The sequence below is a fragment of the Callithrix jacchus genome, chromosome 15 (genome assembly GCF_049354715.1).
Source record: "Callithrix jacchus isolate 240 chromosome 15, calJac240_pri, whole genome shotgun sequence".
NCBI classification, from domain to species: Eukaryota; Metazoa; Chordata; class Mammalia; order Primates; family Cebidae; genus Callithrix; species Callithrix jacchus.
The window spans coordinates 72,312,963-72,336,383 of record NC_133516.1 but is presented as its reverse complement, the minus strand read 5'-3'; the positions used below and the strand labels follow the sequence as shown (position 1 = coordinate 72,336,383).

Genomic DNA, 23,421 nt, shown 5'->3' with positions numbered 1-23,421 from the left:
CTTAAATGAAAATGGAGCAATATGCAGTAAAGTGTTACTTGTTCTCAGTATATACACAATCAGGAGGTTTGATCATTGAATAGTTTCAACACATCTAAAGACTATTTCTGGCTTCACTACTGCTATATTCTGCAATCTTAAGTTATCAATTACTTCATCTTCCTAGGCAGCAGTATAAAAGACAGATAATACCACTTTGTCATTTCAATCCTTTTCTGCCATGCCAGAAGAGTTTGTTGAATCATATTTCTGATACTGAAAAAACTTCTATTTGACTTTACTGCCTCTTCCCATTACAACCCTTTCTGATCCTCTTTTTTCACTGTTAAACTTCGCAAAGAAGCTGCCCATACTAACTCCATTTCCCCACCTTTTTACCTTATCACCCTGTCACCTAATGTCCATCCTACTAAACTAAAATTATATTTCTCAAATTTTACTATTTAACCAACATAATGAGAAAAGCGGTAAACTGAAGGGGTCAGCAGGGAATTTAGGTTCAAGCTTTCAATTTGATAATTGTAAGATATGTATATTTAAGCATTATCATTTTACATGTTTGCACATCACTTTCCTCATTTGTAAAATCATCAGTCTTACAAATTAGATGACAATCTCTAGGGTCTCTTCCCCTATTGAACCTATAGTTTTATAACTAAATTCAGTCTTCATTTTGAATTTCTCTTTGGCATTTGAAACTAAGCACAACCTCCACACCTCTATTATTTGCTCAAAGTCCTTCTATTCTTTATTTTAACTTTTACCTCTGAGCTAATATCCTCATTACCTAACTCTAAACTCTCTATTTCCAAATACAAAATCTCTCTACTTAACCATTCTACCTTCATCAAATACATAATATACCCAAACTTGAATTTACACCCAATCCAACAAATCACCCCTCAGCTTGCCCTGAATCTCCTACTTCCTTAGATTCCTCAATATCTAGAGTCTTGGCTTAAAATGAAAACCCTGAGAGTTCTTTTATTTCCTTCCTACCCCTTATTTTCATTAAATTATATTGATCCTTCCTTCTAAATAACTAGTATCTTCCCCTTTTAAATTTCATCATTCATGGATAGCTTACTCTAAAAGCCTACTACTTGTTCTCTCAAACCTAATCCCTTCATTTTTCATAACATTAATATTCTCTTGCACTGTCCAGTACGATAGCCACTAACTACAGGTGGCTAGTTAAATTAAAATTAAGCCAAATTAGAAATTTACTTCCTCCATCACATAAGCTGCATTTCAAGTCACATGAGACTAGTGACTATGACACTGGCCATCACAAATACAGTTTCATCCTCACAGCAAGTTCTATTGGATGGCTCTGTAATCTTAGAGAAAACCTCTCACCACACTATTTACACCATGGGTTTTCTTCTATTAAAGAACATGGGCTGGTTTTCTAACACTTATCTAAACCAGTCTAAAATCTTTCTCCCAACATCCAGACTCTCCAGATTTGGCTCCATCACACATCTTCATTCATTTTCTTTGCCGACACAAACTCTGTTAGTCAAGTTGTTTTCACTGAACACATAGGTACTATGCTTTCATTACCACATTAATTCATTTATTCAATACATAAACTGTGGAGGCGGTTCTAGGGATACTGCAGAGAATAAAGCAAATAGTACTTGGACAACTAAAGTTTTACTTCTTTTTTACCCTCTTCTAGCACTGGCTCTCTGCCTATCTACCTTTCAAATCTCATCTCCTTCAAGGTTTATTAGGTTACCTTCCCCCTTTTTGAGCTTTCTCAACAGTTGTATAGAGCCTACATTTAGACACAATTAAATAGAACTTAGTTTTATCTTCCTTCATGCTTTGTCTTCCCAGCTAGAATTTAAGCTACTTAAGGAATCTAGCAAAGAACAGCAACAAGGCCAGTGTGGCTAGAATAAAAGGAGTAAAGAGAAAATAGAATATGATATCAAAGAGTTAACAGAGAGACAGAATATAAATACCATGTAAAAGTGAGTGAGAAAGGAAGATACTGGAGGATTTTGATCATAGGAAGAACTTCATTTGGCTTAAGTTTTATTAGTATCACTTTGGCTAACAAAGTGTGTTAAGGATAAACCCTAGTGAAGCAAGAACAGATGCTGGGAGACTAGCCAGAGGTTAATACAATAAAACAGAAGAAGGTGCCTCACGCCTGTAATCCCAGCAGTTTGGGAGGCCAATGAGGGCAGATCACGAGGTCAGGAGTTCAAGACCAGCCTGGTCAACATGGTAAAAACCTGTCTCTCCTAAAAAAAATACAAAAATTAGCTGGGCATGGTGGCACATGCCTGTAATCCCAGCTACCTGGGAGGCTGAGGCAGGAGAATCGCTTGAACCGGGACCTGAGAGGCAGAGGTTGCAATGAGCCGAGATCGTGCCACTACACTCCAGCCTGGGCTACAGAGTGAGACTCCATCTCAAAATAACAACAACAACAAAACAGAAGAAAAAAGATGGTAACAGAGATGGGTCTTTAAGAAATACCCAAATTTTAGGTATATTTAAAAAGTGGAGCCAAGAGGATTTGCTTATAAACTGGGAATAAGAAAGAGGCATGATAGATAACAAAGATCTCACTCAGAGTTGAAGGATCAAAGTGCCATTAACTGAGATGGGGAAGACCAAGAGAACCAGGGAGGGAAATGACACCAGAAACTTCGTTTTGGACACTTTGAGTTTGAAATGTCTGTCAGACATGCTAATGGAGATGTCAAATAGGCAACTAAGTTCTGCAGGTCCAGAGTACAAAGGAAAGATCAAGATGGGAAATATACACTCGAGAATTTTCAACATATAGGTGGTATTTAACACCATAAGACTGGATAAAATCACCAAGAAAGCAGTACACTGAACTGAGCCTAGGCCACAGCAATATAAATTCAAAAGCCAGATGATAATGAGAAACCAGGAAAGGAGACTGAGATTGAGTGACTTGTAAGGTGTAGGAAAAACCAGAGGTATAGTATCCTGGAAGGCAAGTGAATCAAATGTTTCACTGAGGAGGGAAAGATCAACAAGTAAAATGTTGCTGAAAACTAAGATGAGAATTAAGAATTGAAAGCTGGATTTAGCAATAGGGAAAGAGTGAACATCTTGGCAAAAGCATATCTGGGAGACTAGCATGGGTGAAATGACCAACAAGAGAACCAAAATGATACTAATATATACTTTACAATATTCAAAGCTATAGAATTAGAATGGTACTAACAGATATAACAATCTTTCTCACTGTTTATTCCTCTTTTGACTCTTTTTATTTTTATTATTTGTTGCCCAGGCTGGAGTACAATGGCAAAAATCTCGACTCACTACAACCTCCACCTCCCAGTTTCAAGTGATTCCCCTGGCTCAGCCTCCTGAGTAGCTGGGATTAAAGGCACATGCCAGCACGCCTGGCTAATTTTTATATTTTTAGTTGAGATGGGGGTCTCACCCAGTTCGTCAGGCTGGTCTCGAACTCCTGACCTTGTGATCCGCCCACCTTGGCCTCCCAAAGTGCTGGGATTACAGGCGTGAGCCACTGTGCCTGGCCCCTTTTTGACTCTTATAGGGAACTACTTTTACTAGAGTAAAAGAGGTTGGAGGAAAAAGAGAGGGGCATATCCTGGGAATGTGTGCCATGATCTTTTCTATGACTTTTCAGGTAGTTGCTGAGTACCATTTGATTACCATATGAACTGTGGTATGCTATTTTTTGTTTTATTTGGAGAGAAAGACAGAAAATATTTGGAAGTTAATAGAATCTTCCATTTATTAGCAAAAAGCACTATTTCTGACAACTTTAATGGCAAAAGATGAAATATTGCTTAAACACTCAGCAAATTTAGAAACCAGAATGGGGACTTTCACACAGACTGCATCCCTCAAGAAAAGCTAGCCATTAGCCTTAATTTGAATAACAGGCAAGGTGATTCTTGAAGTCACAAAATATACATTCAAAACTCTGCAAGGCAAACACAAATGTGCTTTTATTGTTAACACAACAGTTGGGTTAGGTATGTCAGACCCAGGGACACCTCAAATATTGTGTCACTACTGTCTTCAGATGAATGACATATAATTCCTTTTTCCCTCTTCAGCTAGATTCAAAAAGGTAATCAGATCCTTATTAGCCTCTATATATCTAAATACCTAAATGTACGTGCTCACTGAATAGAGATGGGAAATTTCATTAGGATGTTTCTAAGTACTGATGTTTATGCAGGAGTCTAAATGACATAAATCCATAGAGATACAATTTCCTAAATCTTAAGGTCAAGGAAACATGTAGTTAGAACACAGAAAACTTTGCAATCTCCAAGGAGATTTAACTATCTTCTCTGGGGAGCATATTTTGCTCTCTCAGATCTACATGGTCAATAATTTATTACTGTTTTTAAAATTTAAACTGATATCACTATCATGAAAGCATTTCAGAATTACACACATTTCTAAATTAGTTTCTCTATTTTTAGCCTATTATTTCCAAACATATTTAAATAGGGAAGTCATTCTCTGTTCCTTATCCATTCCCACTACATCAACAATACACAAAATTAATCCTACCGGGGTGTCATTTCATGTAACAGAAGAACAACATCAATCTTCCTATTCTGGTTTTGCAAAATACCAAAATGACTGATCTCCAATAATGCTGGACACTTGAGTATTCAAGTTCTAGAAAGCAGATAGACATATCATAGTAGCAATTAGAATGCTACCTGATTTAAGCCTCCTAAAAGTGGGTTAATGATTAACAAGGAAATATTACGTTTAACCATTAGTAGAGTATTAATGAAAAACATTACATTTCCAATTATGAAGTTTGTCAATGTCTAGAGTACTTAGAGAAAATGTATTAAATAAAAAGCATAAGAAACAGAAGTAACTCCTTCCATTATTTGAAAACATGCACCCAGTACTGACTCTACCTATGCATTCAGGGCTGTTATTACATATAATACTATACTACTTCACTGTACCCACCTAGTGCTTATAGTTAAGAGGGTTCAACATACCTTTTAAAAAATGTGGTGAAATATACATAAAATTTACCATTTTAGTCATCAAAATACTTTTAAACAACCCTAATTAACCTACTCAAGATGGAAGAAAGAGATCCCTATATACTTTTAAAAAGATATTCACAGAAAGATTAAGTCAGTCATATATCATAGACCATAAATCCAAAAGAAATCAGGTAGAAATTCAAAGGAAACTACTTCTGAAAAAAAGCAACAGGTTTTATTAAAAATTCAAATTCTAACTAACATTTCTCTACTTCTTAAATTTCTTTTACTGATAACAAACTGATACCAAGTGATAGGACACTAACAAACTGATACCAAGTGACAGGACAGTATGAGATATGGAAACAACAAGGACAGCATTTTTAGACTAAAATATTTCCAACTGTTTTATAAGTCTGGATTAAATAATTTCAACAAATCAACAGAACTGGGAAAAGATGCCACAAACCTATTTCTCAGCTACTAATCTCTTCACAGGTCAAACTGACACATACTGGTAGAATTTTTTTTTTTTTTTTGAGACGTAGTTTTGCTGTTGTTACCCAGGCTGGAGTGCAATGGCACAATCTCGGCTCACCGAAACCTCCACCTCCTGGGTTCAGGCAATTCTCCTGCCTCAGCCTCCTGAGTAGCTGGGACTACAGGCGCGCACCACCATGCCCAGCTAATTTTTGTATTTTTAGTAAAGATGGGGTTTCACCATGTTGACCAGATGGTCTCGATCTCTTGACCTCGTGATCCACCCGCCTTGGCCTCCCAAAGTGCTGGGATTATAGGCATGAGCCACCGCGCCTGGCCTAGGATTTTTACTTTCTATGTTTTTTCACCATATGAAAAATGTAAAGACAGCAAAAGAAAGCTCTCAAATAGAACAGGAAGAAAATATGGTATGATTGAAAAAGAATCATCACTGATTTACTGTTATTTCAATGAACTTTAATATAAAAAGTAGGTGCTGTGAGGCTACCTCTACCCTCAAGTAAGTCTCGCATGAAAATGTGAAAATAAATGTGAACTCCAAACTGAGCTATTCAGATCCACATCTGGAAAATTAAAGTTCTGACTTATTATCTTAGAATAATCGGTATGGCATTTATCTTTCATGTTAGAAAAGTCAGAAAATAGATGTTCATATTTGCTTACATATGCATAAACAGTTGGATAAATAAGAAACTGGTTATCTACAGAGATAGCAGTGTGAACTACATGAAATGACACAGCCAGAAGCTGAGATTTCAGTTATGTAATTTAAAATTTTGAACTGTGATGACAATTACCATTCAAAAGTAAAATAAAAGGGTATAATATTTTACTGAAATAATCTTTACAAGTTTTCTCAAAGCTCCCCTACCCTTTATCACACTTCAGAAAAAACTGATTTTCTACTACCCATAAAAGATTTTGGACAATAGTTTCCTCTGATCAGAGTGAAGGTCAGAGTAATTTAAGAAGGACTTTCTGAAAGTCTAACTCATTGTATTTCATCCTTAAACATTATTATAGAAACTCAAGAGTAAATTTTTCTCCTTAATAGAACTTCTTTAAAAGGTGGTGTAATTTTAAGTTTCACAACTGCATGCAGATAAGTTTCAACTTACATCTAATTACTACATATTTAATATGGCTTTATTAAATCAATAATCTTATTCAAATCAATATATCTCTGCCCAAAGAAAGCAAATTTAATTATGGGAAATATTTTATCAAGTTTGACTGTTAAGTTCAAACTCTATTCAATACATACTTTAGCTCTCTAGGAAAGGGCTGCTCTAAGGAAGTTACCCAAGTTACCCAAGTTTATTTATTGTTTTCTAGAGCTCCAGTGGCACAATCAGTTAGCTCGCGGTACTCATATTTATTGTTTTCTATCTTAGATAAACGCAGAAAAACATCGGAGACCACGATAGTGAGAATGATTAACATGCCAGAAATTTAGGGAGGCAGTTGGTGTGGGAAAACAGAATGGGTTTTCTTGTAGATCTACATTTGACTCTACTTCCTGTTGATCTCGTGCAAATGACTTAACTTCTCTGAAATTCAGTTTCTTTTAATGATTAAAAAAAAAGCTGATCCCACCTAACTCAAGAATCAGCATTTGCTGATATATTTTTTTTAAAAAAACAGAGTCTAGCTCTGTCACCCAGGCTGGAGAGCAGTGCACAATGTCGGCTCACTGCAACCTCTACCTCCTGGGTTCAAGTGATCCTCCTACCTCAGACTCCCAAGTAGCTGAGACCACAGGCACATACCGCCGTGCCCAGTTAATTTTTGTATTTTTAGTAGAGACAAGGTTTCACCATGTTGAGCAGGCTGGTCCATTTGCTGAGTTTTTTTGTTTTTAAACTCACTAACATAACTATTCGGTTTCTCCTTCATATTTAAGTGCCTACAGACTGAAATAATAAAAAATATTTTTTCAGTTCATTATTCTGATAGAACAACAAATTTGATAGACAACAAATTTCCTTAGATTTGGTCTAGATCAACCATTATAGGATCCATAAATCACATTAAAATGAGCAAGAGGGGTACCACCAGTAAAAGGAATGAAAAAAGGCTACATCTTTGAATGTTTTTAAGTAATATACCTTTCATTTATTCATATTATAGAAAGGATGCATCCTATTCCATCAAAAATGTCCTTTTTGTAAACCATTGTCATATACATAGTAGAGAGTGAAAAGGGTAAAGTTTAAAAAATAATTGGGAGAGAAGTATTGGCAGCAAAATACCCATAATGTATTATCTTCTAATTAGAAAAGTATCACCTGGCTCTCAACTATCAGATACTCTTGTGCAGGAATGTCACTGCCCTGAGAATCTACCCATCTGCTTTTTAAATACATATATGAAAATACAAGCACTGGCGGACTTTAAAAGAGCAAGAAAAATGATTCTTTTTATTGTGTAGGAGAAATGTGGAGGCTTTCAAACACAAACACACACACACACACACACACACACACACACACACACACAATGGAGCAGGGGGTAAGGGAAGCAAGTGAAATATATTTTAATACTCCTAAAAATCCCGTTAGCTTTAGAGATCCCAAGAAAAGCTATGCAATTTGACACAGGGATGGAGGCAAGCACTTAGCTCATTTCTGCGTCAGTGTACACACTCTACACTGGGGTCATCTGTAAGGAACTAAAGATTTTCCCTTAAGATCACAACACATTTCAGGATTTAATAATTTTGATTAATAGCCAAGGCAGTGAAGAATGCCTACTGATTTACTATTTGTTTAAGCTCCTGTATTCAGGGAATGAACTACAACACAACTGAGCCACCAACTGCTACATTTTTTTTAAATAGAGCTTTTAAAGAAAACAATGGGTTTTGAAATAAAGCTCAACTCTTACCACACCTCTTTGCTTATTAGTTTCTGTACTAGCTAAACTCAATGACTGGATCAAGGAGGGCTGGCTGATCTCATAAATCACCATCCTCTCTTAAATCAGTGCTTCACCTTTTTACTATTTTAAGTATGATTTTCTCAGGTTAAAAAAAAACTTTTCCCCAAAAGCTGTACACATGGAACCTGCTTTTCAGTCAGAACTCGGTAAAAACTGCTTTGTGAGCCTCTCCGAAACTGCTTTTCACGTACTTCATTAAGTATTCAAGTTTCTCAACACAACCACTCATTTTAACATTTTAATGCAAGTCCTGCTCGTTGAACTACTTTGTGGTAGTTTTTCTCAGTTTAATAGTAAAATACATAAAAGCACTGATTCCACAGACCAAGAAGGTTTTCTCCTCTTGGTCCACAAGTTGCTATATTAATTGCTAATTAAATACATACTTTCAACCCACAATTATCTCTTTTACACACACCCTTCTGGAAATTCTATCTCAGGAGCAAACTACGACTTTGCCCAAATTCAGATGACAGTTGCAGTTTTAGGGGCACACAATCTGAGGCTGCCAGTGCAGTCAGCCTTCAAGCTTTGTGCCTGTCAGATGAAAGAACAAAAGGCAGCGCTTCCGCCCCCATCCCCTCCTTAGCGCTGGAGGACAGCAAGCTTGACAGAACAGTTCCAGAGAAAAAGGAACCATGCTGAAGCAAGTGAGAGTTTCCCCTCCACAAACACACAGAACTACCGACCCACCTTGGAGAGCTGCCTCCTGAGGCTAAAGCGCTGAACCATGATCACTCAGAGGATCTTCAGACAAAGCAATCCACGAAGGAAGGGTTTTTTAAACAACAGCTTCTTGGGAAAGTCGGTGGCAGAACATTTTGAAGACTGCCAGAGAAGTGCAAATAATTTCCCTGGGAGTCTTAGCAAACTTGGAATGCCTTCATTGTTCTATCAAGAGACACTGCAAAACCTACGTGGGAGAGGGCAGGGCGGGTGGGGCAGTAATCCTGAAGCCGCTGCGTCCAGTGCCAAGCTCTTCTAGCACTTCCTGTGAGTCGGCGGTGAGGGGTCCAGACACAAGGACCACCCCTTCCCTTTCCACCTAACCACTAGATGAAGATGCCGCTGTGGTGCTACCTGAAATTCCAGGGGACAGACCTGATGTTCTGGTCCCTGTGGGAGGAGGAGTGGCGTGCTGGGGTCGGACAGCATCTGCTCCAAGCAGGAGACGGGCAACTGCACCAATTCCTCCCCTCTCCAGCCCTCCCAGAGGAGAGTGTCCACTGCAGACAGCAACACTCCCTCCTCTACCTCCGCCTTAGGTAATCCTCTAAGGTAAAGCAGTGTGAAAAAAGGAGGTGGTGAAAAGCAAGTCCCTGACTGTACCAGCTCCCTGCTCAAGAAGGAAACTCCTCCCAGCTGGGCTCGGCAGCTGTGCGGCTTTGTCTAGCATAATTGGCCAAGCCTTTCCTCTTATTCACAGGGAGGGGTCCTGCTTCAGGAAGGAATGTCAGGTGCAGAGAGGCATACTCCGACGGTGACTTCAACTTGTGCCAAAGTTAAACACATTAAAGTGGCCTCCTAAGGTAATTGCCTTCCCTTGTTGGAATAAAGTAACTTTTAAAAATCTACACACAAAACAAACAAAAGGAACAGCTCAGAGTGAATCAATGCAGGTAAAGAGGTATGAAAAATAACCATAAGAGCAGTTCCCAAAATTTTTCCCATCTTTGCCACTCTTCCTCTGTTTGGGTCTGCTTCCAGACAACCACTGGGAGGACAACATTTCATTTAAGGAAACTTTCCAGTTTATGTGCTCCTCTTGGAATTTTTTGTTACTTCTGATTGAATTTAGTAACTGATTAGGGCAGAACTCATTGGTATATAGATATATTTTTTCCTGTTCTAGTGCCTCACAACTTCCCGTGAGCAAAATTATGTCACATGCTACATTTAAAGCCTTTGTTGGAATGAGCCTACTATGTACAGTCACTATGTTAGGCAATTCACTTTTATTATCCCACTGATTTCTCAAAACAACTCTCTAAAATTTGTATTACAATAGTCCTTCCTTACCTGCAGTTCATTACCCACAGTCAACTGCAATCCAAAAATATTTAAATGGAAAACTCCAAAAATAAACCATTCAGAAGTTTTAAATTGCGTGCCTTTCTGAGTAGTATGACAAAACCTCATGCCATCCTAGCTGGGATGTGAATCATCCCTTCGTCCAGCATATCCAGCCCTGGCTCCCACCTGCTAGTCACTGAGTAAGCGATTTGGTCATCAAATTGACTGTTGCCTTACGGCAGTGTTGTATTCAAATAACCCTTATTTTACTTAATAATGGTCACAAAGCATAAGAGGAGTGATGCTGGCCTACTGTTCTAATTGTTCTAGTTTGTTACTGTTGTTAACATCTTACTATGCCTAATTTCTGAATTAAACTTTATCAAAGATATATGTGTATAGGAAAAAACAGTACAGTCATGTTTTCAGTTAACATGAGCCACATATATGACAGTGGTCCCATAGATTATAATACTGTTCTGTCTCTAATAGCAGTAGGCTAGGGAGAAAAAAAAAAGATTATAATACTGTATTTTTATTGTACCTTTTCTGTGTTTAGCTATGTTTAGATACACAAATACATACCATTGGATTACAACTGCCTACAGTATTCAGTACAGTGACACACTGTATAGGTTTGTAGCCTAGGAGTAACAGGCTATACCATATATCCTAGGTGTATAGTAGGTTATGCTATCTAGGTTTATGTAAGGGCACTCTATGATGTTCTCACAATGTTGAGATCATCTAACACATTTCTCAGAAGGTATCCCATTGTTAAATGACATGAGACTGTATATACAGGGTTCAGTACTATCTTCAGTTTCAGGCATCCACTGGGGGTCTTGGAAAATATCTCCTATGGATAAGGGGAAACTACTGTAGTATCCTAACTCTTCAAATAAGTAGTAATTTCTCTCTCTAAAACCTCAATATGGCTCACACGTGTAATCCCAATGATTTGGGAAGCTAAGGCAGGAGGACCACTTGACACCAGAAGTTCAAGACCAGCCTGGGCAAGAAAGCTAGACCCTGTCTCTACAAAAAATAAGAATTAAAAAATTAGCAAGGTAGCATGTGTCTATATAGTCCTAACTACTCAGGAGCCTGAGGTGGGAGGATTGCCTAACTCCAGAAATTTGATGTTGCAGTGAGGCATGATGCTCCAGCCTAAGCAACAGGGTGAGACCCTATCTCTAAAAACAAAAAATAAATAAAACCTTAATATTATGAGGAAACCATATAGTGTTTGTAACTTTTTTCTTCAGGTAAGAAACATAAAAATGAAGTTGAAAAGAAAGGTTTTTATGCGATGATTATTCTCAACTACGTCCATATCATACACTACCAATATCCAATTATCACCAAATAGGATGCAAAATTTTTTTAAATATTCACCTAAAAAATACACACATATTTGATAATATCTTGGGAAGACCAGAGAAGATGCAACAAATTCAAACAAATAATAGGATGCCAAGTCTCAAAAAAAAAATTACCTAACCAAAATGTATATATAAAACATTTTTATATGGGCACTTATGCCTGTAATTCTAGCACTCTGGGAGGCCAAGGCAGGTGGATTGATTGAACTCAGAAGTTCAAGAATAGCCTGGGCAACATGGCAAAACATCATCTCTACAAAAAAACACACACAAAAATTAACTGGGGGTGGTGGCACAGGTCTGTAGTCCCACCTACTCAGAAGGCTGAGGTGGGAGGATCACTTGAGTCTGGGAGGCGGAGGTTGCAGTGAGCCAAGATCCTGTCACTGCACTCCAGCCTGGGCGACACAGAGACCCTGTCTCACAACAAACCAAACAAACCTTTTACTCTTAAAAACCTTAAGCAGAAAAAAGGTTGAACATAACTAAGTGTACTTTTCGTAAACTTCCAAAGCTAAAAAGCTTTTAGATAAACAACTATAACCAAGAGTAAAGACTCCTTCATACCTAAGGTTCAGAGAACACAATATAACCTAATAGTTAAGCTAACTGATTAAAATTTAATTCCAAGTAGAAAGTAGATTGACACAGCACCTGAGTTGTGTGCTTTTTTGGTTTTTGAATGGTAAGAGTACCAGTATCTCCATTTTTCTCCTACAGATAATGAAACAGAGTACTCTGAAATCATCTCCTAGGAATGCAGGATTAATGAAATACTGATATGGAAATAATGAAGTGCCTTACAGAAAGACATACTGCCTTAAACACACACTGTTTATGATTGATTTAAGCAACTAGAATCCCAAATCATTGCTATAAGATTCTTTCCATCCAAGAGAGAGAGAGAGAGAGAGAGAGAGAGAGAGAGAGAGAGAGAGAGAGAGAGAGAGAGAGAGAGAGAGAGACAGGTGTGAAACAAGTGGTAAGTAAAACTTAGTTTCTCTCACTAAGAAGGCAATCTGTTTTCAGCCTAAAGAAGTGTTCAGAATGTTTTTTACTAATGGAATAGAAACATAAATAGTAACAAAATTCAGTCATTTCTCCTTTCTAAATTGCATAGATTTGTTAACTATTTTCCTACAAACTGCCCAAATGGGAATAGCTCATCATTAACAAATAAGAAAGTAATAGGCTCTCTCTTTCAGAAATTATTATTCTTTTAGTTACTGTCCACATTTAAAGCAAGGAGAAAAGAAATCTACTTTCAAAATGTTTAGTCAATAATGCTGCCAGTTTTAGGATTTTCTGTGGCATTTTAGGCCTCTTAAATCATGAGATTCTTTTGGCAATCCCACAATAAATAACAATACAGATAGCTAACTTTATTATACTCACCTGAAGAACAGATTAAGTAATTTGCATAGTTATTTACAAAAACTCCTGCAACTGTCAATATAAATAACATGAAAGTAGAGGAATTTGTTAAGTAGTAAGAAGCTAAAAGATGCTGGTGATTAAAAATTTAAGAACCTAACCCCATATTATTTAAACACACACACACATACACACACACACACACACACACACACACACACACACAAATAGAACTACCATATAATCTAGCAATCCTACTTCTGGGTATCTATCTAAAGGAAAAGAAATCAGAATATCAAACAGATGCCTTCACTCACAGGTTTATCACAGTACTATTCACAATTGTGAGAATACGGAACCAACCAAAGTGTTCATCAATGGATGAATGAATAAAGAAAATGTGGTGTGTATACAAAATGGAATACTATTCAGCCTAAAAAGAATAAAATCCTATCATTTGCAGAAAGACAGATGGAACTAGAGGTCATTGTGTGAAATGAAACAAGCCAGGCACAGAAAAACAAATACTGTATGTTCTCATTCATATGTGGGAGCTTAAAAAATTGATACTCAAAAAGAAGAGTGGAATGATAGAGGCTGGGCACAGTGGTTCACACCAGTAATCCCAGCACTTTGGGAGGCTGAGGCAGGTAGATCACTTGAGGTGAGGAATTTGAGATCAGCCTGACCAACATGGTGAAACCCCATCTGTACCAAAAATATAAAAATTAGCCAGGTGTGGTGGCATGCACCTGTAGTCCCAGCTACTTGGGAGGCTGAGGCAGGAGAATTGCTTGATCCCAGGAGTTAGAGGTTGCAGTGAGCTGAGATTGTGCTACTGAACTCCAGCCTGGGCAGAAGAACAAGACTCCATCTAAAAAGAAAAGAGAGTAGAATTACAGACACTAGTGGCTGAGAAAGGTGAGTGAGTAGGGAGAGTAATGAAAAGAGGTAGGTAATGGGTACAAATATACATACGGTTAGATAAAAGGTATATGTTCTAATGGTCAACAGCAGAGTAGAGTGATTATAGTTAACAATGTATATTTCAAAGTAGCTAGAAGAGAGGAATAGAATTATTCCCAACACACAGAAATGATAAATACTCAGTATGTAGACACCTCAAATACCCTGACTTGACCATTATACATTTTATGCATTAACAAAATATCACATGTACCCCATAAATATGTAAAATATTATGTACCAATGAAAAAGGGAAAAACAAGTAAAGCTTGACTATTACACTATTTTAAAAAAGAAAAAAGACTTTAAGTTACTAAAAAGATGAAAACTTAGGTAACTTGCTCAATATACAGCTCATGTGTAGCAGATGCAGGATTTGAACCCAGGACTATCTAACAACAAAGCTGGTGTTATTTCCAATCTATTAACTGGAAAAAGTTCACAGAAGGTACACTTTGTGGGATGGGGTAAGGAATGGTCTTTCCATTTCCACTGACTTTAAATACCTTAGAAGACAGAACACCTTTTTCTCTTTGCTTGTGCTCATTTTTCTGACTTAACTGTTGCCAATAAACATATGGGGTGATGCTAAAGATAAAAAAAAAAAAATTTAAGAACCTAACCGTATACAATTCCTTAACTTGTGAGGGTTGACTTAAAGAGCAGCTAACCTTACCAAATACGGACTTTATTTGGGTGACTTGGGCATGGCTCTTTGAAACATGATAAATTAGGCCTAATTCTTTTTATATTAGCAATATTTTGGGTTCCACATTTCTTTCTCCTAATAAACTCATAACGTGTTACCTGCAGTAAATAAACAAAAGGAAAAAAGGAAGGTAAGAAGGGAGGAGCAGAAAGTAGTTTCAAGAGGCTATTTGGCCCAGTTTCTTGTATCCAACTAACTCATCAAACAAGGTTGTTGCCTATTCTGTAATGGTATTTTTCAGAGATGGCATTTTCACATGCTCCTCTATCCTCTCTTGGCAAGGTTATGGTCAAGATGCTAATTTTCCTAAATATATCCTTACTTTAAAACCATTTTCTATTAGATTCTCTGTGAAAATGTCTTGAAATTTCATACCGACACACAAATTTATTTTGTGTGTATGTGTATGTATATACACACATTCACTGTTACATATATATACACACAGCCATAAACATATAAAGATATAAAACATCTATGTCCATATCAAGATATAGAATATTTGTTGCCCCAGAAGGTTCCTAATCTCTTCACTGCTCTTTCCCCAACAGACAACTGTAATTGACTTCTATCATAAATAACTTTGCTTGTTCTTGAATTTCATATAAAGAAATCTTATGTGTGGTCTCTTTTGCTCATCATGCCTTTGCAATCCATCCATATAGTTGTGTGTAACAGTTCTTTATTATTATTACTTTATAGTCTATGCCAGTGTGTGAATAATACCACAATTTATCCATTCTACTTTGGGATCTGTGCTGTATCTACTTTTTCTCTATTATAAATCTGCTATAAAATTATCATAGATTGTTTTGGAGCTCATATATGCATATTTTTCTTGGAAAATATATTTCTAGCTGTATATACAGCCTAGAAATGGAAATTCTAAAGGACAGAGTAAGACTAAGTTTTACCAGGTATTATTAAATGGTTTTCATTGTGGTTGTATTTATTTACACTCTTACAATAACATATGGATGTTCCAGTTGCTCTATATCCTTACCAACTCTTAATTTTTTAAAAAATTGGATTCATTCTGATAGAGGTATCATAGCATCTCACTGTGGTCATGTAAATCTTTTTAGGAAGTTACTTAGAACTTAATTTTTCTTTCTTTTTTTTTTGAGACGAAGTTTCGCTCTTGTTACCCAGGCTGGAGTGCAATGGCGCGATCTCGGCTCACCGCAACCTCCGCCTCCTGGGTTCAGGCCTGAGTAGCTGGGATTACAGGCACGCGTCACCATGCCCAGCTAATTTTTTGTATTTTTAGTAGAGACTGGGTTTCACCATGTTGACCAGGATGGTCTCGATCTCTTGACCTCGTGATCCACCGCCTCGGCCTTCCAAAGTGCTGGGATTACAGGCTTGAGCCACCACGCCCGGCCAGAACTTAATTTTTCATCTTTAGACAAAGCTATTTTCAAAATCTCTTGAAGTTAATTATGTCGCTTTTCTCATTTTTGTATATCCTTCCATGTGAGTATTCATATAATGCCAATCTCCTTGACAATTTAACATTGTTCTCCAAGTAGATATCATATTTTGCTATTTAACCTTTCAGCATGACTCTCTAAATACACAACCATTCATTCCATTAGCATTTATTATGTGCCTACTAAGCACCAGACAACTAACATGATTATTTTTCACTATGTTACAAAGAACACGTAGCAATTATATAAATGAAATCAAGTCCTTAAAATAGTTAGTTACAAGGTATTTCATGTGCTGATAGTTTCTCCCTTTCCACACATTTCACACTACTTTCAACGAACTCCAAATCTCAGCTTACATTTCTGTTCTTTCAGGAATGCTTTCTCTATCAACCCTCACCAACTCCTTTTCCATTACTGATTCTTTCTTCTCACAATATATGGTAATTTGCTTGTTTGTATCTCCTTCAACAACTCCAGTTCTTCAAGGGCTAGGATCCTATCATATTCACAGCAATATACGAAGGGTTAGTATCCTATCATATTCATAGCAATATCTGTTGCATGAATGGCTTAAAAAATATAAGACGGTGCTTGATGGCTCTATAAAACTTTAGACTGTATTTCTTTCTCTCACCTTCCTCCATCTCCCCTACCTACAAACTCCCTATACTTTCCATCTACTTAAATTCCACTGGTTTTTCTTTTCTATTTTGTAAGAATTAATTTTATTAGCTGCTTGTCGATTATTTATCTCCCATTTATAAATGGCCCATTACGAGTTAACACTTTCCAATAAAATATTTTACCTATAAAAATTGAGAAATATAAAAAAAGAAAATGTATTCATAAAATAACTGTGCAGAAATAACCACTACTAGTCTTTTCATAAATTTTCATTTGGGCTTTTTTCTTTATTCTTGATTACATAAGTATTTTATTAATGCTTACATGCTATAACCACTATTATGAGTAGATCCTTCCTTACTATGATTTATGTGCTTATCTGCCTATAAAAGTATACCACATTATATACAGGTTAGTTCAGTTTCTGTTTTTTTAATCCAACCAGTATTATACTACACATATTATCTGTGACCTCCTTTTTTAAAAATTTAACAATTTACTCAAATTTTTCTGTCAGTACATACATATGTCCTACATTATTTTAACTGTCACACAGTACAGTATAAACAGAACAATTTACTTAGCCATTCTCTTGATGACCATTTAGGTTACTTACACATTTCTGCCAGTACAAATATCTCTGACTGTACACACCTGTTTTTGTTTGTTTCTTCCAAGATGGAGTCTTGCTCTGTCGCCCAGGCTGGAGTGCAGCGGTGCGATCTTGGCTCACTGCAACCTCCACATCCCAGGTTAAAACAATTCTCCTGCTTCAGCCTCCCAAGTAGCTGTGATTACAGGCGCACACCACAGCCTGCTAATTTTTGTAGTATGATACTGGTTGGATTAAAAAACAAACAAACTGAACTAACTTGTATATAATATTGTATACTTTTATAGGCAGATAAGCACATAAATCATAGTAAGGAAGGATATACTGGTAATAGTGGTTATAGCAATTAAGTATTAATAAAATACTTAATACAAAAATACTTTTAGTAGACACAGGATTTCACCATGTTGACCAGGCTGCTCTTGAACTCCTGACCTTGTGATCTGCCTGCATCATCCTCCCAAAATGCTGGGATTACAGGTGTGAACCACCGCACCTGGCCCAGGCCTATTTTTGCTTTTGTGAATTGTTCTTCAGGGCAGATGCTAACATATGATCCTATACTCAAGGTCTGGCCCAAATTCATTTTCTCTAGAAGCAAGATCAGTCCACTTCATGTCATTTCTACTTCTTCACTCATAGTAGTTTCTAGACAATTGACACATACAGTGATAGTTCTTGTACTTTTGCATGTTCTGCTTGGCTTCTGTACTAAAAAGTGTTATTTAGTGTTTCTGGCATCAGCGCTGTCTTTCATCAAGTTAAAAATGAGCACTTTGGGGAGGCCAAGGCAGGCGGACCACAAGACCAAGAGATTGAGACAATCCTAGCCAACATGTGTATTAAAAATACACAAAAAATTAGGTGGGCATGGTGGCGCATGCCTCTAGTCCCAGCTACTCGGAAGGCTGAGGCAGGAGAATCAATTGAACCTGGGAGGTGGAGTTGCAGTGAGCCGAGATCGTGCCACTGCACTCCACCCTGGCAACAAAGCAAGACTCTGTCTCAAAAAAATAAAAAGAGCACTTTGAAGGATTGCATCTTATACTTTCTGTATCTCAACTGTATACTGCCTTACACATAGCAGACATTTAATAAATATTTGTGAATGCCAGAAAAACCTTAAGAGAATATATAGTCTTGTCTTGAGATTAATATGTAACTATTCTATTATCTTATTTCTATACTCCAGTGTAAGATTGCATAAACTCTAAAGTTGGGATATCAATGCTTTGAATTTTTCTATTTGTACACATCAATCTCACAAAGGACAAAACCAAATGTCTTACTCAAGTCCAAAATATTACACCGATCATTCCCTTTTATTCGCACATTGTACAAAAGAAATAAATTATCTGGCAAAATTTATCACTTCAAAAAGTGATACTAGAGAGTGTACCATCATCAAGATGGTGAACTAGGAAACACAGGCCCTCTTTCCCCCAGAGATACTGAGTTTAAAACAATATGTAAACTACAATACCACTGTAAGAACTACAGAGACCACTGTAGTCCCAGCTACTTGGAAGGCTGAAGCAGGAGGATTGCTTGACCTCAGAAATTGGAGGTTAGAGTGAGCTATGATAGCACCACAGCACTCTAGCCTGGGGACAGTGTGAAACCCCATCTCTTAAAAAACAAAAAACTATAGAGAATAGCTGTAAGGCAATAGCACCTAGGCCACTGTAAACAAGACAGTATTCCTGTGAAAGGAGGAGGGAAAACTTGTGGCATGTCGCACACCTATTTATGCCCCTCTCTCCCTACATGGCATAGAATAGAGCATCCACGCGGAATCTCTAATGAGATTCAGGACAAACTATTCCAATTTATGCCACTTTGGCATTTGAGAAAACTGCAGAAACAGGAAAGTCTCTCTAATCTTCTGTGTTCGTCCATTTGTGTTGTTATAACAGAATTCCAAAGACGGGGTAATTTAAAAAGAAATTTATTTACAGTTCTGAAGGCTGGGAAATCCAAGGTTGATGGGCTCACCACTGATGAAGGATTTCTTTCTGCATCATCCCATGGCAAAAGACAGAAGGGCAAGAGAGCATGCACAAGTGTAAAAGAAAGGGGGCCGAAGTCTTTGATCAGGAACCCACCCTCACAATATCTAATCCACTCCCATGGTAATGTCATTAATCCATTCACGAGGGCAAAGTCCTAATGACATAATCATGTCTTAAAGGTCCTACCTCTCAACACACAAAATGAAATATTCACCCTTAAAAAGAAAGGAAATTCTATTACATGCAACAACATGAATGAACCTTGAGGACATTATGCTAAGTGAAATAGGCCAATCACAAAAAGACAAATACGTTATGATGCCACTTATATGAGGTATCTATAAAGTAGTGAAACTCAAAGAAATGAAAGTAGAACAGAGCGTGAGGGGAGGGTAGAAGGAAAGGAGTTACTATTTAACGGGTTTAGAGTTTCAGACTTGAAAGATGAAAAAGTTTTGGAAATCTGTTTCACGATAATATGAATACACTTAACACTTCAATATGGTTAAGATGGTACATTTGTTATGTGTTTTTACCACAATAAAAAAAGTGATACTAATTACATTTCTATTTTCATGTATGCCACCTGATTCGGCACTTTTAATTTTGTTTCCTTAAACCTTGCTTTCCTTTTCTTACATTTAGGCATGGAATTCAACAGGTAACTTTTTCCAGAAAAGCTTTGACTTCTCAATACAAGGCTTTAAAGACCCAGAACGCACACAAACACAAAGGCTTACTGCCAAGATTCCCTATAAATGACCAAATATCTACTCTTTTGATTTGTTCTTTTTAATATCTTATTACTCATAATCATACAATGTTAAAAAAATTATTTAAAAATATAATCAAGTTCTCAGTCCTTATCTAAATTCCATCACTCATCGCCCATACTTAGCATCTTAAAAATGACAATAATTACATTAAAATAATTAGAACACTAAATGAAATCATTATATGCCTAAGGTTTTGTTCTTTCAAGTGGTATTCCTTGCAATTGCTGGCAACGCCCCGAGAATATTGAACATGAACATACTTACCTTAGAGAGACAAACAACTCTTCTCTCACAGACTACAAAAACATGTCTAGCAGTGAAAAATGAAAACACTGTTCAACATAAAGGCCCCAAAGACCACATGAATGGTTAGCGAACCAAGCAACAAGGGAGGATTGTTTAGAATTGTTATGTTTCCTATTAAGAGGACAATTTTAGCCTTATGAAATGTCATTCTTTATCTCCAGTAATACTTCTTGCCTTAAAGTTTAACTCACCTGATGGAAAATATATCATGCAAATACTAAACAGAAGATGATATAACATAGTTACATTTTTTGTGGTATTGAGTGGTTACCCTGCAAATTACATCATGCATTCCTAACTTATAGTCTACCATAGCCAAATCCAAATAATATATGGCCTTTAAAGCAATTTACCTCCATTAGGCCTCCCCGGACCCTTTTTGGCTACTGTCATTGCATATTTTATTTTTACAATGTTTTAAACCCCAGTACACTTCAATTATCATTTTAAAATTCGATTACTAACCTAAGGAAACTCACACAAAAATTATACACAGAGTAAACAAAATTAAGTAATACTATTTTGGCTAAATTGAAATTTGCTGAAATCCTATACAGGTCCAAAGCTTGTCAGCCAGGTATCTGGAGAGTGTGTGGTAGTATTCAAATTTGTGGGCACTGTCCACATCAAGGAATTTAGAGCCTTCAGCCTCGGTAGTGTAGGGCTTGTAGCACATCACAGGAACCCTGATGCAGCTCTAGGACCTACTAGTTGTGCTCAATGGGACCTCAACTCTCTCCCTTACTTAGTATGAAAATATCCCCATTTTACCTCATCCTTTTCTCCTACCAGAATGTTTCCAAGAATGCTACAGAATGAATTCCTATAATGGACAGAAGAGTCTTTTAACTAAGCTGTTATGGTACTTTATTATGCTGCATCATATAAAATCACCACTTTTGTGAGTCAGAACTGCTCAAATACTGGCAATTTCACATGGTTCAAAGTAACATTTAAACATAAGACACACTAAAAACCAGGCCTCAGTTATATACCGTAATCCAGATTTCTTTCACCATATTAAAATTAAGAAGACTAAGCCTTAATACCAAAAGTCCCCCTTTTTTTTGAGACAGGGTGTTGCTCTGTCACCCAAGTTGGAGTACAGTTATACAATCTAAGCTCACTGCAGTCTTGACCTTCTGGGCTCAAGCAATCCTCCCACTTCAGCCTCCCAAGCAGCAGGGTAGAGGCAACCATGCCTGGCTATTTTTTTTTTTTTTTTTTATCTTCCTAGAGATAGGGTTTTGTCATGCTGGCCAGGCTGGTCTCGAACTCCTGGGCTCAAGGAATCCGCCCACCTTGGCCTCCGAAAAGTGCTGGGATTACAGGTGTGAGCCACTGCACCTGGTCACATTTAAAAGATTATTCTGTCTATAACACTGTAGGCCAATGAAAAGAAAATGACATGTTTGTTATTCAGTAAAGAGAATTTGAGACAGAAAGTAACTACCAAAGTGATTTTGCTATAGTTTTTTTTGTTTGTTTGCTTGGTTTAGTTTAAAAAAAGAGAGAGAGAGAGAGAGAGAGACAGGGTCTTACTCTGTGGCCCAGCCCAGAGTTCAGTGGTGAGATCATAGCTCACTACAGTCTCAAACTTGTGGGCTCAAGCAATTCTCACCTCAGCCTCCTAAGTAGCTGGAACTACAGGGTGCCACCACCACACCTAGCTAATATTTTTATTGTTTTTGTTTTTTTTTTTTGTAGAGATGGAGTCTTGCTATGTGCACAGTCTGGTCTCAAACTCTTAACTTCAAGCAATCCTCCTGCTTCAGTCTCCTAAAGCATTGGGATTACAGGAGGTGAGCCACTCAGTCCAGCCAGAAATCTTTTAATTGTTACAATTAGAAACAAATAGATCCTAGTTTTTGTCTTCTTAACTTCAAAACTGTAGTTCCCTATATTTCAAAAGGCTGTGTATGTGCTGAACAAAATGAGTAACCTAGATTAAAATCATTAGAAGTTCAAAATTCCTAGTGATTGCTTTAGTGACAAAGAAGAATTTAGTGGGCAAGCCTGTATCAAAGCCCTTTAAAGTTCTATTCTAGTACAAGTTTGGGAAGCATGGATTAAATGTAGAGGATTCAAAAGACTTATCCTAGCTCTCTACTAAAATTGAATAATAAAAGGCATAAACCTACACAGGCAAAGAGAATTGGAGAGGAGGCAACAATAGATAAAAGATGTCAATAAAATTATACAAGGTGAAAAACAGATCATCATTCTAAGGACAGATAGACTAAGCCAAAAGATGAGAATTTCAGTCCTTTTCCACCTCATTTTACATAACATAGGCACCAAACCTAATTATCACCACCATTATCCACCATTCCCAAAACCAAAGGTTTTAACAATTTCTCAGGGAAAAATGAAGAAAAGACCTATAGATACTGATAACTGAAGGGCCCTGCACTCAACTATTCTCCGTCCTCACAGAGTTTCCCATACCATTTAAATGCCTCTCTCAAATAGAAGAAAGCCATGACTGACCAGACACTTGAGAAAAGTCTTTTTTTTCTTTCTTTCTTTTTTTTGAGACAGAGTCTCACTCTGTTGCCAGTCACCAGGCTGGAGTGCAGTAGCGCAATCTCGGCTCACTGTAACCTCTCCCTCCCAGGTTCAAGCAATTCTCCTGCTCAGCCTCCCAAGTAGCTGGGACTACAGGCGCACACCACCATGCCCAGCTAATTTTTGTACTTTTTTATTAGAGACGGGTTTCACCATGTTGGCCAGGATGGTCTCGATATACAGACCTCGTGATCCACC

At 37.2% G+C, this 23,421-nt stretch overlaps 1 protein-coding gene across 36 annotated transcripts in view; it reads right to left on the bottom strand.

The window, feature by feature from the left end:
• Positions 1-23,421, bottom strand: part of TMCC1 (transmembrane and coiled-coil domain family 1) — a 254,921-nt gene that overhangs the window by 129,300 nt on the left and 102,200 nt on the right. Inside the window, exon 1 of one of the 36 annotated variants that reach the window (XM_035273787.3) lies at positions 9,135-9,801. The exons of the other annotated variants lie outside the window; for them this stretch is intronic. Within the exon in view, the coding sequence (XP_035129678.1) occupies positions 9,135-9,173 (39 nt within the window). The 5' untranslated portion in view covers positions 9,174-9,801. Of the gene's footprint in view, positions 1-9,134; positions 9,802-23,421 lie in introns of those variants that run through there. 36 annotated transcript variants of the gene reach the window in all.